General features: G+C 32.0%; 1 protein-coding gene across 1 annotated transcript in view; it reads left to right on the top strand.

Moving 5' to 3' along the window:
* The window catches only part of LOC140435722 (zinc metalloproteinase-disintegrin-like NaMP), a 501,897-nt gene extending 490,043 nt beyond the window's left edge, over positions 1–11,854 (top strand). The window contains exon 14 of the mRNA XM_072524445.1: positions 11,742–11,854. Coding sequence (XP_072380546.1) covers positions 11,742–11,854 — 113 coding nt within the window. The remainder of the gene's footprint in view (positions 1–11,741) is intronic.
* The last annotated feature ends 3,149 nt before the right edge of the window (positions 11,855–15,003 follow it).

Below are 15,003 nucleotides of genomic sequence, written 5' to 3'. Positions count from 1 at the left end.
TATACAAATATACAAACGTGTTAAAAGTAATACATGATAATTTTTTTTGATGGTAGTAAAAATAAAAGATAAATTGCATTATTCAATTTATTTTTAAGTAAAATAATTATGTTGATATTATTTTTTTTAAATCCCATTTAAAAGAGTCTGGGAAATTTTTTATAAGTTGAAATGGTTGAGGTGGGGAATTTTTTGGGTTTGGGAGGAGAGGAAAATTGGTGGGTATTTTAGAGGATTATATTTTTAAATGGTAAATTAAATTTGCATCATTAATTGAATACAATAATTGCATATTATATTCTACTCTCATTATATTCATTGACAATAGAACCTGAATTATTTTAGCGCTCTCTGTTGAGCAGTAGTAGGTATAATAATTTTTGTTTACTGCTCGCTGCATCTGACTACAACCAGATGGAATTCTGTCTACCATATGCTTAAAAGATTCACACTAATGTCCCCATATACAGCTGCAATATTGGCAGATCCCTCGATTAAAAAAGCACCAAGGTTGATTTCTGGTTCAGATATAAAACTAATCACTGAAATTGTAAGTATTTTATCGCCTTTCGATGAGGCCACAAAGGAGATCTCGGGTTCCCAGTACATTACTGCTAGCCTTGTTATCCCGCTTGTGTCTATTATCGAAAGATTTTTAAAAAACCTCAAGCCAAACCTTAGTACAGCTCAAAAGTTATGCCAAAAGCTTATAACTAGCCTTCAAGAGAGGGGCACTAAGCTTTTACGAAATACCCTGCTTTACCATGCTACAATCACGGGCCTGAGGTTCAAAAAACTATATCTAAATCCGTATATAGCGGAGACAGTCACATCCAATTTAGGCTCGGAAGTTAGGACGTACCTTACCGAAATCGGAAAACTTTTTCCTTCCTGCTCCTTCCAGAATGAAGAAGCCAAAGTGAGTTTAAAATTAAACCCTCTTTGGTCTTCACACGATCTGGAGTTGGTGAACAGTGGTTTCAGTTCAAGTTCTCAGGACACACAGATTCAAAGTTCTTTTTCAAATGAACTGACTCTATATCTGCAGCGGCCTTTGCTGCCAAGTGATCCGTTTTCATTCTGGGATCAGAACAGAACCTGTATGCCAGGCTTGACTTTTATAGCTAAAAAAATACATGTCGTTGGTCGGAAGTTCGGTGGCATCAGAGAGACTGGTGTCATCATTGAATGATATTGTGTCAAATGAGAGAAGCCGCTTAACCGACCAACATATATATGAACGAGTTTTTCTCAATAGGCTTCATGAAAAATACTGGCCAACATAATGCTAAATCCATTTCATATAATATAACCTATTTGTAACCTTCTAACCTATGCTTTTTTACTTAAAATATTACTTCATATTATTTTATTGTATATTATTGCAATATGTATATATCAATCTTACGCTATATTATATTTAATAATAATCACTTAATATATATTAATAATAAAATAATAAATAAATATAATAATTAATATAATAAAATGGTTTTATTAAAAATTGTGTTTTATTTATATTGATATTGATGTTCTTTCGATAGTACTAATTTTGATCATATTGATATCGAGTCGAATGAAGTATCGCAAACTAAAGTGCATTGTAAATGTAACTTTGTAACTATTGGATTAAAAAACCGAAAACCGGTTTTTGGAAAAACCGGTTTTTTTTGGCCGGTTATAACCGCCAGGTTAAACCGTAAGCAAAAAAAACCGGTATAACCGAAAACCGGTGTTTTGTCAAAAACCGCCATCCCTAACAAGAACGACTACAAGGAAGTGGGTAGCTCACAAATCTCTGGAATGGTGGAGGAATTCACCAGGACAAAGACCGGCCAAACAGTTAATTACAGAACATTCGCCAAAATTTACGGCAGACCTAATAAGCAAAGACAGGAAAACAGTCAAGGTCATAGTAAGTTTTCTAACAGGGCACTGTAAGCTGAATAGGCACTTGAAGCTGATGGGATTATCAGATGATGACCTGTGCAAATTCTGTCACCTCGAAGAAGAAACAGCAGAGCACATTTTATGTCAGTGTGACAGGCTGGTAAATGTGCGGTTCTTTGCATTAGGAGAAGCAAATCCACCGGCAAATAGCTACATGGAAGGTACAATTTCGAAGCTACTAGACTTTATAACAAGGGTCAGGCTAGAGAATGTTATCTAGGACTAGAGGACCACAATAAATCTGAAAAGGTCGCAGTGGAATAGGCCGAAAGGCCACCTCTCTTAATCTAATCTAATCTAACCCTCTACCCATGATAATTAAAACTAAATACAATTGTTTGAGAGTAGATGTAAATTAAGTCATCCACACTCTTTCTAATGACACTATTTTCGTTAAAATCTGTTGATTCAAACCAAAGTTATAAGTATTTATCCACAAATACTTTCCCCCTCTCACACACCCTTTATTTGAAAAAATTTAAAAAAAAGTACTTGAACAACTTTGTGCGGAATTAAGGCCTCTTTCTAGTTTACTTATTTAACACTTGGTATAATTGGGCATATTTTACAAAAAACTGGTTTACAAAGTTTTCTTCACAGGCTACGCCCCCTAACGGTTAACCTAGAAACTTTAGAGTTATTTCAAGCGAGTTCTCTTGGCGACTTTTACTAAGGAATTTTTTCTCCTAAAGTTATAACATAAATAGTTTCTGATATATAGCCGAGAGATCGGCTTATTGGACCAACCGTACAAAGTTTAATAATATTGTATTTCATTAAGCAAATAATACTATGATATTTCCATAATATCACATTTTTTGATACATTCATTGCATATTGTTATGGTTTATATTTTTTGTTAGTTACTTATTGAATAAAAATATTTTTTTTATTATTACTCAATACTCAATACTTATTTCTACTTATAAAAAATTAATGTATTTCCGAAATTTGAAGAAAATTAAAAATATCTCGAAAGGTAATGAGTTTAGGTATAGGAAAAGCTATATACAAATGAAATATTATCATAATACAAATACAATATTTCTAAAAAATAAAATATTGGGTGATCCAGTTAAAAAAATTTAGAAAATCGTTTTTTGTTTACACTGTATACAAATTTTTGTCAAGAATTTCAAATAAACCTAATTTAAAAACTACAATATATTTACCTTATTATAAAAAATAAATAATTGTTTATACATTACTAATATACATTTTGTTGATTTCATAAGGATTTCGAAATAAAAATGTTTATAACTTGTTAAATATTCTATATAGTAATACAAAACCCAATACTAAAGAACAAAAATAATGAGAAGAATACAAATTTGTGAAAATATATTAGCTGAGCTATTTAAAAAATTGTATGCCACGTAATTATACCAAATATGGAGAATATTATTGCCTACATTTTTTCTAAATAAGACTGCTGGATATTCGATACCAAAATGTAATTATCGACCGATCGTCACACTGAAAATTATCCCTGTGTATAAAATGTTACTCTGATAAATTTTGAAATTTTGAACATTGCTATATGGCAAAGCTAAGCGCTTGCAGTACGTAAAATTTTTAATCAATATACAGGAAAACAATTAGGAAATATGAAAAAAAAGCACTTACAAAATAATTGAATTTAAATTGAAAAATTTAAATAATAATTATTATTTAGTCTAATAGTTTAGTATAATACTATTTATCATTTATTTTATTATTTAATATAAATTACACCCAGAATCATATCGTCCTAAAGCATTAATAATTTTGAGCTTTATGTAAACTTATGAAAAATTAGTCAACAACAGAATAATGTAGAACCTAGAACACAACGATCCACTAATTATTGAACAAGCTGGCTTTAGACCAGGCAGATCTACAAACAACAACATTATCGATCTGGAAATTTTAAAAAACATTAAAAGTGTATGACAATTTACTTTTAATTAGCATTTGATAAAGTATTGACACACCGTATATTGAACATTCTATAAAAGTTGTAATATCGAGAATATATTTTGACCTACATAAACAAATTTTTAACTCAAAGAATATTTCCCTTTCGAGCGAATGGTGCTATATCCTATCTTAGAGAACAACAAAACCGAATCCCACAATGATCGAATATCAGCCCTACTCTATTTTTAATAACAATAAACGATATTATTAATATCATACCAAAATCTGTTCAGGCAATACTTATACTAATGACCTTATTAATTGCATCAAATGCCAGACCGTTAATCAAATGAAGTCAATATTACAAGAACACTTAAATTAACTAGCAAATTGGTCCCTCAGCACCGGTTTTAGTGTTTTTTCTAATAAAACAAAGTGTATGTTCTCAAATAAACATAGGATTAGCCTACGTTTGACAACCAATATCTTTTCTATACAAACGAAATGAAATTTTTAGGAGTGATATTTGATCAACAGTTACGACAACTAGAAAAGGCATGTTCAGACGTTAGTTCTTTTATGTCAAAATGAAATTCACTTGTTGAAGTACCTAGCTCACACGAATTGGAGAGGCGATGGTAAAACACTGTTCATGTTATATAGATCCATAATTTGTTTCAAGATTAATTACTGATTTGTAGCATATGCATCTGCCAACAAAACAACGTTAAATCTTTTGGATACGGATACGTAAATCCGTGCTAAAACTTAAAGTAGCTGTTAATTCTTAATTAAATTTTTAACATAACTGTAACTAAAAGAATTTAAAAGTTTCTTATTATCAACTTTTTTCATCTTTTTTGCGACAAGTTTTAATTATCGACACAACACCATCGTATTTTAAAACAATTTCAATTAGGTAGTTAGCTAATCGTGATGGTTTCCACATATCATTTATATTAAAGCAGTTGTTATTTAATTTTAAACAACATTGTTAAATCAATTAAAACTATTTACTAGTAACAAATTTACAGACCGCGTACGAACAAAACTGTATTATAACAGGAAATTGCAAATTGTGTGGATTTTGTTTAGATTGTGGTTTATCTTATAAATAGAAAATTATATATAAATTAAGTAAGAATTAATAATTAGTTTTTCACGTTATAGATTTAATGACGTCATTAATTACGGGTGAATTAACACGATTCCTAACGAGGTGGTCCAGTCATCCTACCACTTACACGTTTGTCATAAGCTTTGGCAAATTCTCTAGATTATGTTTACGCTCACTTTACCTATCACCAGGATCATTTCTTGTATTACCTAACCTATGCCTAAGGCTTTACACACTTTTATCTTTTTGTGGTGGTCGTTTTATAATCAGCCATGGCCATAAGAATTTCTCAGTTTGACCTCCATTTTTGAGATATTTGTGCTTTTTTTGTTGGGGTCTATCCATTTTCAGCTTTTATAGTACAGATTCGGTAAGACGTCGAATGTGATTTGCCTTAGTTTAAGAAGCATGTCCCTGGTTTCTCTTTTATTTTAATGTGTCTTAATTTCCTGACATACTTTATTTACGTACTTGATTTATCAACTTTTACAGTACAGTTTACTGTACTGTTAAACATAATTGTTTAACCTGCCTGTTTAGTTTATTATATTTTGCTTTTGAATTTTTACTATTTAAGCTCCTCACCTGTACCTTGTAGGAAACGGATAAAAATGCCAAATTAAAAACTTGTTATTACCGTTAAAATCGGCCATAGAAATCAAGGGATGGGAGCCAAATTCCTTAAAAACCGCAGCAATCTTGGAAATTGTTGGGAATGTAGGCTTGTTCCAGAATATACAATGATGACAGTTTTTTATTTAATGGTTTTATTTCTATAAACATGAGGTTAACATATGACTGAGAATAATGTCAATTTATTCATTTTTTATATTTTATTATATTTATATAAGAGAAAAATGGAGAAAAGTAGTGGAAACAACGAAGTAACACTCGAAACTGTAAAACCAAGTATTGATGTATCATTTCGCAGAAAATCTTCCATTTTTTGTAGTAAATAATTTATTTTGGCACTTTTATCCTAAAATCCTAAAACAACCAGTTTATTATTTAGTTTGGCAGTTAAAGTACAGTCCGCCCCAATTCCAAAAAAAGTTTATGCAAAACAAATCCTTTTGTAGTTTACAACTTTATAAAGTGTTTTTTCTTGGTCTAATCTTTAATGATTCAGATACACAATTTCTTTTTTTATACATATACGCCTATTCTGCCCATATGTTTACTTCTACTATCAATTACAGCTGATTGATAATTTCCTCATACCCCATTACATGTCCTTAATAATAGATTTTTTTTATTTTTATTGCGTTCTTAAGCTGCGGTCGCTTGTTCGTTATTCTCAAAATTACTTTATTCTTTATTTTTCAGCTAAACCTACATGTAGCATTCTGTAGTAAATCTACTTTTCCAAAGCTTGCAATTTTTTTTTGTTTCGGAGGCCGTTTATTGTTATAATTAATTGGTACAATTATTAGAAAACTAAGAACCGTTTATATAATTTCCTTATTTTATGCCATGTAGATCACGAAAGTTTATATTAGGATATGGCTGGCGCATATTTGTGAATTAAGTTCTTATAACTTACACTGTTCGCATAATCTGGGTTGAATTGCTCACATTGGTCAAAAACTCTTGTTTTATATATGTTAGTTTTGACATACAACCCAAATCAAATTCTTTTTGTTAACAAAAGCATTAAAATGGGATTAAAAGCGTAAAAAAACATATTATAATGCTGTTGTAGACTTGAATTAAAATTGACTTTATGCCAACGTTAACATTAAAGTAAGAGAACAACAGAAAAAAAGGAAAATTTAAAAACTTACTTTGTCAAAGCTTGTAGGTGAAAAATAAAAACAACCAATAAATAAAACAATTGCACCAGCATTCACAGAAGCGTTAAAAAAAAGGTATTACCAGTGCCTAGAGTGAAATTAAGGTGGCAGTACGTAACGCTGGTAAAATGTTTTTGGGTAGAAATAAACCAAGTGCCAAAAACTGACTGGATGAAAGCAGATTTAATATAGTTTATAAAATAAAACGAAAATACAAAAATACAATTAAATAAAGAAACTATTAGAAACGCAGATCAAGGAAGTGAAAGAACGCTGGATGGAAAAAAATTATAAAGAAATAAAAGTATTTAATGTGAAACATGACACACATAACCTACATAAATACTGAAAGAAATTGCATTGTAACACATACACATAGATCCCAAGGAAATTAATTTAATCAAAAATGTATACTACAATGAAACAGCGGTCGTACAAGTGAAAGATAGTATGGGAAACCAAGTGGAAATTCAAAGAGGAGTCAGATAGGGATGTGTTCTGTCGCCACATTCAATGTATACTCTCAACTAATATGTTAGGAGACACGATGGGAAAGAACTAAAGGTGTAAGGATTAGAGGGAGCATCAATAATAACATAAGATTTGCAGACGATACTGCAATCATGGCAGAAAATATAAAAATATATACAAATTCTTATAAAAATCATTAAAAGGAAAAGCAAATAGATTTTACGCAGTTACGGGGCAACTTAACCTGTTTCATAAAGACTAAAGTTGCAGACTTAAGGGAGCATTAAATAGTTAAGTTAGTTAGTTAGTTAGTAAACACCAAAAGTAGCATTAAATTTAAAACAGTCAACCATATTTTACATGATTACGAGGTACCAGATCTAGTCGGCAAATACCTTTTGGAGACTACCAAATGGCTTCACAAATATGATACAGATCCACTAGACCTGAGTACATAGAAGACGTATAACGAACGGCTTGCAGAAAAGAAAAAAAAATTGTATGTCTTCAGTGAATTTGAATAAATATTTTCTATTCCGTATCGTTTAACATCCACAACAAACACCATGAACAAACAGTTGATAGCTTTAAAAAAATATGTATGATTTAGTTAATATACCCGTTATAAAAACTTGGTTCACAAATATGATGAATAACTGTCCTTGCATTTTGTTTACTTTGAATTGCTGGCGGATTTCCACTGAATGAACACTGAGTGTTCAAACACAAACAAAAATACGTATTTTCATTCACAAAAATAAATTTCCTTTGCGTTGATAACTTTTTTAGCAAATCACAGAATGATCATCATAAAAACAGTTAGTTTTATTTCCTCCTGTCTAATATTTCCACATTTGGATTATTTTGGTCTTCAGAATGATTTGTATGGTATGATTATTTGTATATAGACAAGTAAAGGTAAAAAATAAAAACATCAGGAAATCACTGTTGTTAGGTTTAACTTGGAAAATTCAAATTCTTTTGTTATGATAGTGATTCTAAAAGCAGAAGTCGTATATTTTGGTATAATATCTTGTTTCAATTCCTCTTCTATCGAAGATAAGATACCGTCAAAGGCTCTTCGAACTTTGTTAACAGTAGTTGTTCTAAATAGTTCGTTTGTGGTGAAACTAAATCACTCTCTTAGATTTCTCATCCAGGACATTCTACTGCGGTCCGGATTCCTTCGTTCTACAGTATTTCCCTGCATTAGTATTACATGACCACACTGAGATGCGTGACATACTTTTTCCTTTCTAGTAAGTCTGTAAACTTTTTGCGGTTTTTTGAGAAACCTATTTGTTTTAGAAATCTTATTCTGCTTCTTCGATTCTAAATGGTATTAATTTTGAAAAACTGACACAGAAGGGAAAGAAAGTTCTTTTTATTTATTACGTCCAGGGTTAAATTCAAAGCTATTATCATCTGGTGGTATCACCGTAATGTCGGGTGATGGTTTATTAGGAGGACTTAAACTAAAACAATTTTTTGTCTACCAGGCGTGTTAATGTGTTAAACGTGAAGTTATGGAAATTAACAAATACAGGCATAATTCTGAATGACCAACTTAGGACAAATAGTTCTGTCCTCCTTAACTTATTCAGTTAAAGACTATAAAGTGTAAATGCCTACCAAAAATAGATCACTTGAGAAAGGCACTCTACCGAAATAGCTGTAATGATAAAATCAGAAATCAGTAAATCAGAAAATGTTTCAGACGTTAGGCCATAAACCAATAAATATTATTAACCATAAATTTCAGATCCCTGGCTCAATTTCCTCCTCTGTCCTCCTGCTCCTTTTTGTTCATCACCCAGAAATCAGACAGTGTATTTCTCGCCATTTTTCTCTCCTCTCAACATTATGTTTACAATGTTTTTTTTTTTTTCATCCAACCCGAAACCCATTCGCCTCTCGAAATTTCCCCTCTCATTTATCCATCTCTGGCAGTTAAAAATGTGGTCGGGAGCGTCCGGTACCCCACAAATAGTACAGTCTGCAGAGGCAGATTTGCCTATTCTATTTATGAAGGTGCCAAAACTACCATATCCGGTCAGAAACTGCGTCAGAAAGTACTCTAGTTTCCTGAACTTACATTCCCACCACGGTCTCAGATCAGGAATAAGCTCCTTCGTACACCTTGCCTTTCCACTATCATTCGCCCATTCTCTTTGTCACTCTACTATCGTTCTTTCTCATTCCCATCTATATTTATATCCATCCTCCATGCATACATCCTCGCACGCTCTTTACACAACAAAACGATCGGTATCACCGCTCCAACGACATATAAAGCCTCATTTGAAACTGTCCTATATGCGCTAGATACCCTGAGGAGCATTCGCCTTTGTGTAGTCTCCACCAGCTTAACGTATTTCGCAATGTTTAGTACGCTACACCACACATGGGCAGCGTAGGTTACCACCGACTGGAAAACTCCATTTAGCACCTTTCTTTTGGTGCTATTTGGGCCTCCAATGTTTGTCATCAGCCGTATCGTTCGCCTTCTCTACTGTCTTTTGAATGTGTACTCCGAACCTTAGTCCCTCCGACAACCAGACTCCTAGATACTAGATACTAGAATTGATTTAACCGGTGCAACCTCCACACCTTCCACTATAAAGCGAAAAGAGGATTTTTCCCGGGTCCCTTTAAGAACTAACACCTCAGTTTTCTAAGGCACTAGCTGTAGATCGTTCACTCTGATCCACCTACTAAAAAGTAAGTAAGTTCGTGTAACCTTCTAGCTAAGGTCTAGTGTTAGGGTTTTCAGGTCGCGCAAGCGGCCCTAACATGAGTTAACGACTACTTTCGTAGCCGAGACCGACGGCTTTACGTACCCTCCGAAGCACGGTGGCAGCTCAGTTAAATTAGAAATTGAAAATGTTGTCGGTGCCAGGATTCGAACCCGGGCCCTCCAGCTTGCTAAGCCAGTAACACAGCCACTGAGCTATGGCTGCCACTGATCCACCTACTATTGCGACGCAAGGCTGTATTAGCCGCATTAGCCATGTCCGTTTTCTGACTCGCCTTCGCAACCGGGACTAACAATAAATATATGTAAAACCAAATACATGGTGATCTCAAAAACCCTGTTAACAACATACATTTGACATTGGAGGGTAAACCGTTGGAGAGGGTCAACAAGTAAATGACAAAGTATAAATACCTCGGACCAATTATTATAAACTCACAGGTAAATCAGTATGGGGAAATAAAGGTCAGAATAAAAATAGCTCGAAAAGGATTTATAAAACACAAATGAATGTTTACAAATAAGAAATTGAGTATGGCTATCATATTGAGGTTCGTTGAATGTTATGTATGGTCTCAACTGCTGTAACGAGTAGAAGCTTAGACTCTGAAATGCCAATCCGTAACAGATTGGTGAAATTCGAAATGTGGATATAGGCATATTCTTAAAATTCCTTGGACAGCAAAAGTTTTAATCAAAGAAGTGTTAAGTAAGTAAGATAAATTAAAAATGGCAAAAAGCTTATGAACACCATTGTAATAAGGAAAACATTGTTTCTGGGCCACATATTTCGAAAGAATAAATACTCTCTACTAGACGTCATCATTCAAATAAGAAAGGAAAGGCTTGGAAAGAAAGAAGAAATCCAAAGCATATCAGAGATTGGATTAACCTTAGTGTTGAGCAGACATTTACGTTGCAAAAATAGAGAAGCGTTTAAAGAAGTGATCACCAACCTTCGTTAGAGGACGACACAAAAAAAACTGATGGTGTGCAAGCTTTTTACTTTATTTATTTTATAAAGTAGTATTGATTCTTTAAATAAAAATGTTCATATTATTTTGATGTCACATGTAAGAAACTTAAAAACCAAAAACGGAATTTACGTAACGAGATAAGTGACATTAAATTAGTTTTATTACATTTATTTTGATGTATAAAAGTTTTACAATCCACGCAATAATTTTGAAATTGTTTCATGGTTCATGCAAAAAGTTTGATGAAACTAATGTCAGGTCACCAACTTCAGCGTATAAATCTGACACGAAATGTCTCACAAAAACGTTTGTGCTGAATGGTCGTGTTTTTATCAAATAGATTTGCCAGCAATGTTTGTAAAACAAATTTCACAATTAACGCCATAAGTTGTATAAAATTAATTTCATTATGCGTGAGACTTATTTCGCAATGTAAATTACGCTTAGGAGAGTTTAAATGCAAATAAAAGGATGATAATACATTTTTGTGCGTGATCGAAATTGTCGTTTTATGAATAAAATTTTGAACAAATCCCTGGCACATTAAGTTAGTCAACACAAGTTATAAATAATTAATAATTATAAGTCATGACTTGTAATACTGTATTGGTAACTTAACATATTATCATCTATAACAAAAAATGTTTATAAGATAATGACAAGTTCTCAAATATTTTAAAAATTTAATAAAAGTTTTTAATATCGCATTAATTAACAAATCACTCGATATGTTGAACGCCTACTCCCGTCATCGCCGCTTTAAAACTGTTGTTTCACAGATGCTGATAATGCCGACAACCTAAGCACGCTAGCCATGGTGTTCATTTTGGTGGGCGTCGTTAAGGGTGTTTTCATTTGTTTCGCAATAGTGGCCGTTTGCTACAGGTATTGAGAAAAACGAACTAAAATATAAAAGTATCTGTTGACCTCCTTATGATGGCAGCAATCTTATAGTCGCAAGCTTTCTAAGCTGCTGATTAGCCGGTATTCTTGATAAAATATTGTTTGGTATTTGTCAGGAAAAATGAAGTTTTATATAAATTGTATTTTTTAAATAGTAAAATAATAATTTTGGTCAACTGTAATCTACCGAATTAAATAGTTTTTTAGGAATTTTAAGAAGAGGGTAGATGGTTGATTATTTAATTAGTTTTAATTTAAGTTAGACATCTAAACAATAATTTACAATAATTCACGTTGTTCACGTATACAGGTAAAATTTAAATCATTCCATAATTTTAGATTATATTGCAGCTGGGACTACGTATTAAGTACCTACTTACGTTGTTATCGCTGCCACTGATGATTGGTTTTATTTCCTAGCTTCATTAAGTATCTATTGTAATCTACAGTCCTTTTTTTTGTACACCTACAGAAGATCATTTAGTACAGTAAAACTTTTGTTATGGTAAAACATCTGTAGATACCTACATTTATTCATTGTGCAAAATTTTTAATAAACAGTGAGGGACCCCTATTCAAAAGGGCATAAGATATAATAAAGCTTTATGTCCTCTTTGTAATTCTTCTTTAAGAAAGTTGTAGGTTATTATAAATATTAAAAATATAAATAAAAAATACTATTTTAAAATTACCAAAAAAACACTAGATATGATAAATTTTATAATGATATTAAATAAGGCTATGATCATCACATACTTTTCTTAGTTATCAAAAAGGTGTCCCCAAAAATAAAATACAAACTTTAAAACCTTAGTAACTGAAAAAAAATACATCGACAATATATAATTTAAAATATGTTACTAATTTCAAATAAAATTTATTTTGATATCGATATTCAGCGTAAATTATACACAGTTCAAAAGGGTACATACAATGTTATACCTTTTTCTCACAACTCTTCCACACGACAGTTTTAGTGCCATAATTAGATCATTTAATCACATTGCTTCTACAATAAAAGTCTGTAAGTCACTTTTGACCATATTAAAATAAATGTTAAGTCTTACATTTTATCTTTATCTATTAAGAAATAAGTGGTTTTTTCGTTTTCTCGGAAACCGCTCACTAGAAAAAATAATCCAGTAAAATAAGGCAAAAAAGGGGGCAAACCTCGGAATGAAAGATAATAAGCTGAAAATTTGCATACGTCTTTATGTTGATGGTATAAAACTTACCTCAAAAGTCTCATATAATCACGTGTCCGCGACTTAAGATATTAAAGGTCAAAGGTCACGAAAATGAGTTTTCTGCAAATATCTCGTTTCCCTTACACTTTATGACATTTAAGGTGGTAAGAAAAATTGTAGAATGAAAAATTCTCTTCAATTTTTGTCTGAAGTACTTTTATGTACCTTCAACTCTTCTTAAGATGGAGCGCAAAGAGTGGGGGACCGCTTACCTGTGTATATGGTAACGCGAAGTCAGCCAGTAGGATTCAATAAATAATAAGTTATATAGTTAATTATTCACTTAAAATGTTATTATTATCATTAAATTTTTATTATTTATTATTTAATAAACTATATTTACAGATATTTATTATAAAATATATATTTTTTATATAATATTTATTTTATTTTTAACAAACATACAATATTAAATAAAATACTTTTCGTCCATATTACTACGAATATTATATCTTGAAATACAAATCTCTTGTACGGCGGCTGCTGTTTCTGCGAAGCTGTAGCAGATGCTCCTTTGTTATATATGACCTAACCGGTGTTTTTTTAATATGACTTTCTACACACCGTGGCGAATGAGTTTGGGACTTCTATGTATATACGCACAATAGCGGTGGAGGGATATTTCACTTGATGATGGGAATGGTAGGGTAGAGCTATTTCTCTGCGTTAGTATTTCTTTACCGAAAAAAAATTATTTTATCGTTCAGTTGAAAACGACATCTTAGCATCGACAGACGTATAATTTTGAGTGAATATTTTTAATTGCAATGGCTGATTTGTGTTTTATTTGTAACAAGCTAATATCAGAAGGTGTCTCTGTGAGTGTTGTGCGTGGCTTAAAAACATTAAAAACTGCAAGTATTGAAAGAAATGACGGTATCACTATATAAAAGTATGACTCCTATTGATATTGAACTGGACGAAATCACAAATACAACATATATTATCGATGGTGGATTTCTTTTGCACCGCGTTGTATGGAATAAAGATGATACTTTCTGTAATATTTTACATAAATACGTCAGATATTTACAAACACATTATGGCTTAAGTATCGTTGTTGTATTTGATGGTTACTCAGACTACACTAAGAACATTAAAGCAATTGAACAACTAAGAAGAACTGCCGGTATTTCAAAATCTTACGAACTCCGTTTTGATGAAACAATGAATGTGCCTATCAGCCAAGAACAATTTTTATCGAACACATCTAATAAAAATATCTTTAAAGACATGCTTATCGACAAATTAAAAGCTGTTAATATCACTACAAAACAAGCCAGAGATAATGCTGATGTTCTTATTGTAGAAACAGCTATTGCAGAGTCTGAACATGTAGGAAAAACTTCCGTCATTGTAGGAGAAGATATTGATTTGCTAGTTATCTTGATAGGACGAGCTCAATCACATCAACAAGAAATTTTTTTTTTTAAAAATTGGTAAGGGTGATGCGGTGACAAAATTATATTCATCGAAAAGTTTTGATAAATACCCTCATTCTAAGAAACACTTCTTATTTTTACACGCGTTTGGTGGATGTGATACGACTTCTGCGATTTATAGGAAAGGTAAAATATCGTTTATTAAAATGTTCGAAAAAAATCACCATTTACATCAGTCACCTCAACTATTTCAACAAAAAAACTGCTCTGTACAAGAATTATTTGAAAGAGGAGTACGTATTTTCTTAGCAGAGTATAATGCTCCAACATCAGAAGACGATATAGACTCTTTTCGATACACACAGTTTATCAAATCAACAAGACTCAACAAACCAGTGCAGTTATTAAGTCTTCCACCTTCAAGTGCAGCAGCTCGTCAGCATATCATTCGTGTCTATTATCAAAGGTTGTGGTTCTAATTGCGGATGCAGGAAATCAGGATTGCAATG

Source organism: Diabrotica undecimpunctata, chromosome 1 (assembly GCF_040954645.1).
Source record: "Diabrotica undecimpunctata isolate CICGRU chromosome 1, icDiaUnde3, whole genome shotgun sequence".
Taxonomy (NCBI): Eukaryota; Metazoa; Arthropoda; class Insecta; order Coleoptera; family Chrysomelidae; genus Diabrotica; species Diabrotica undecimpunctata.
This window is presented reverse-complemented; position numbering and strand designations above follow the sequence as displayed.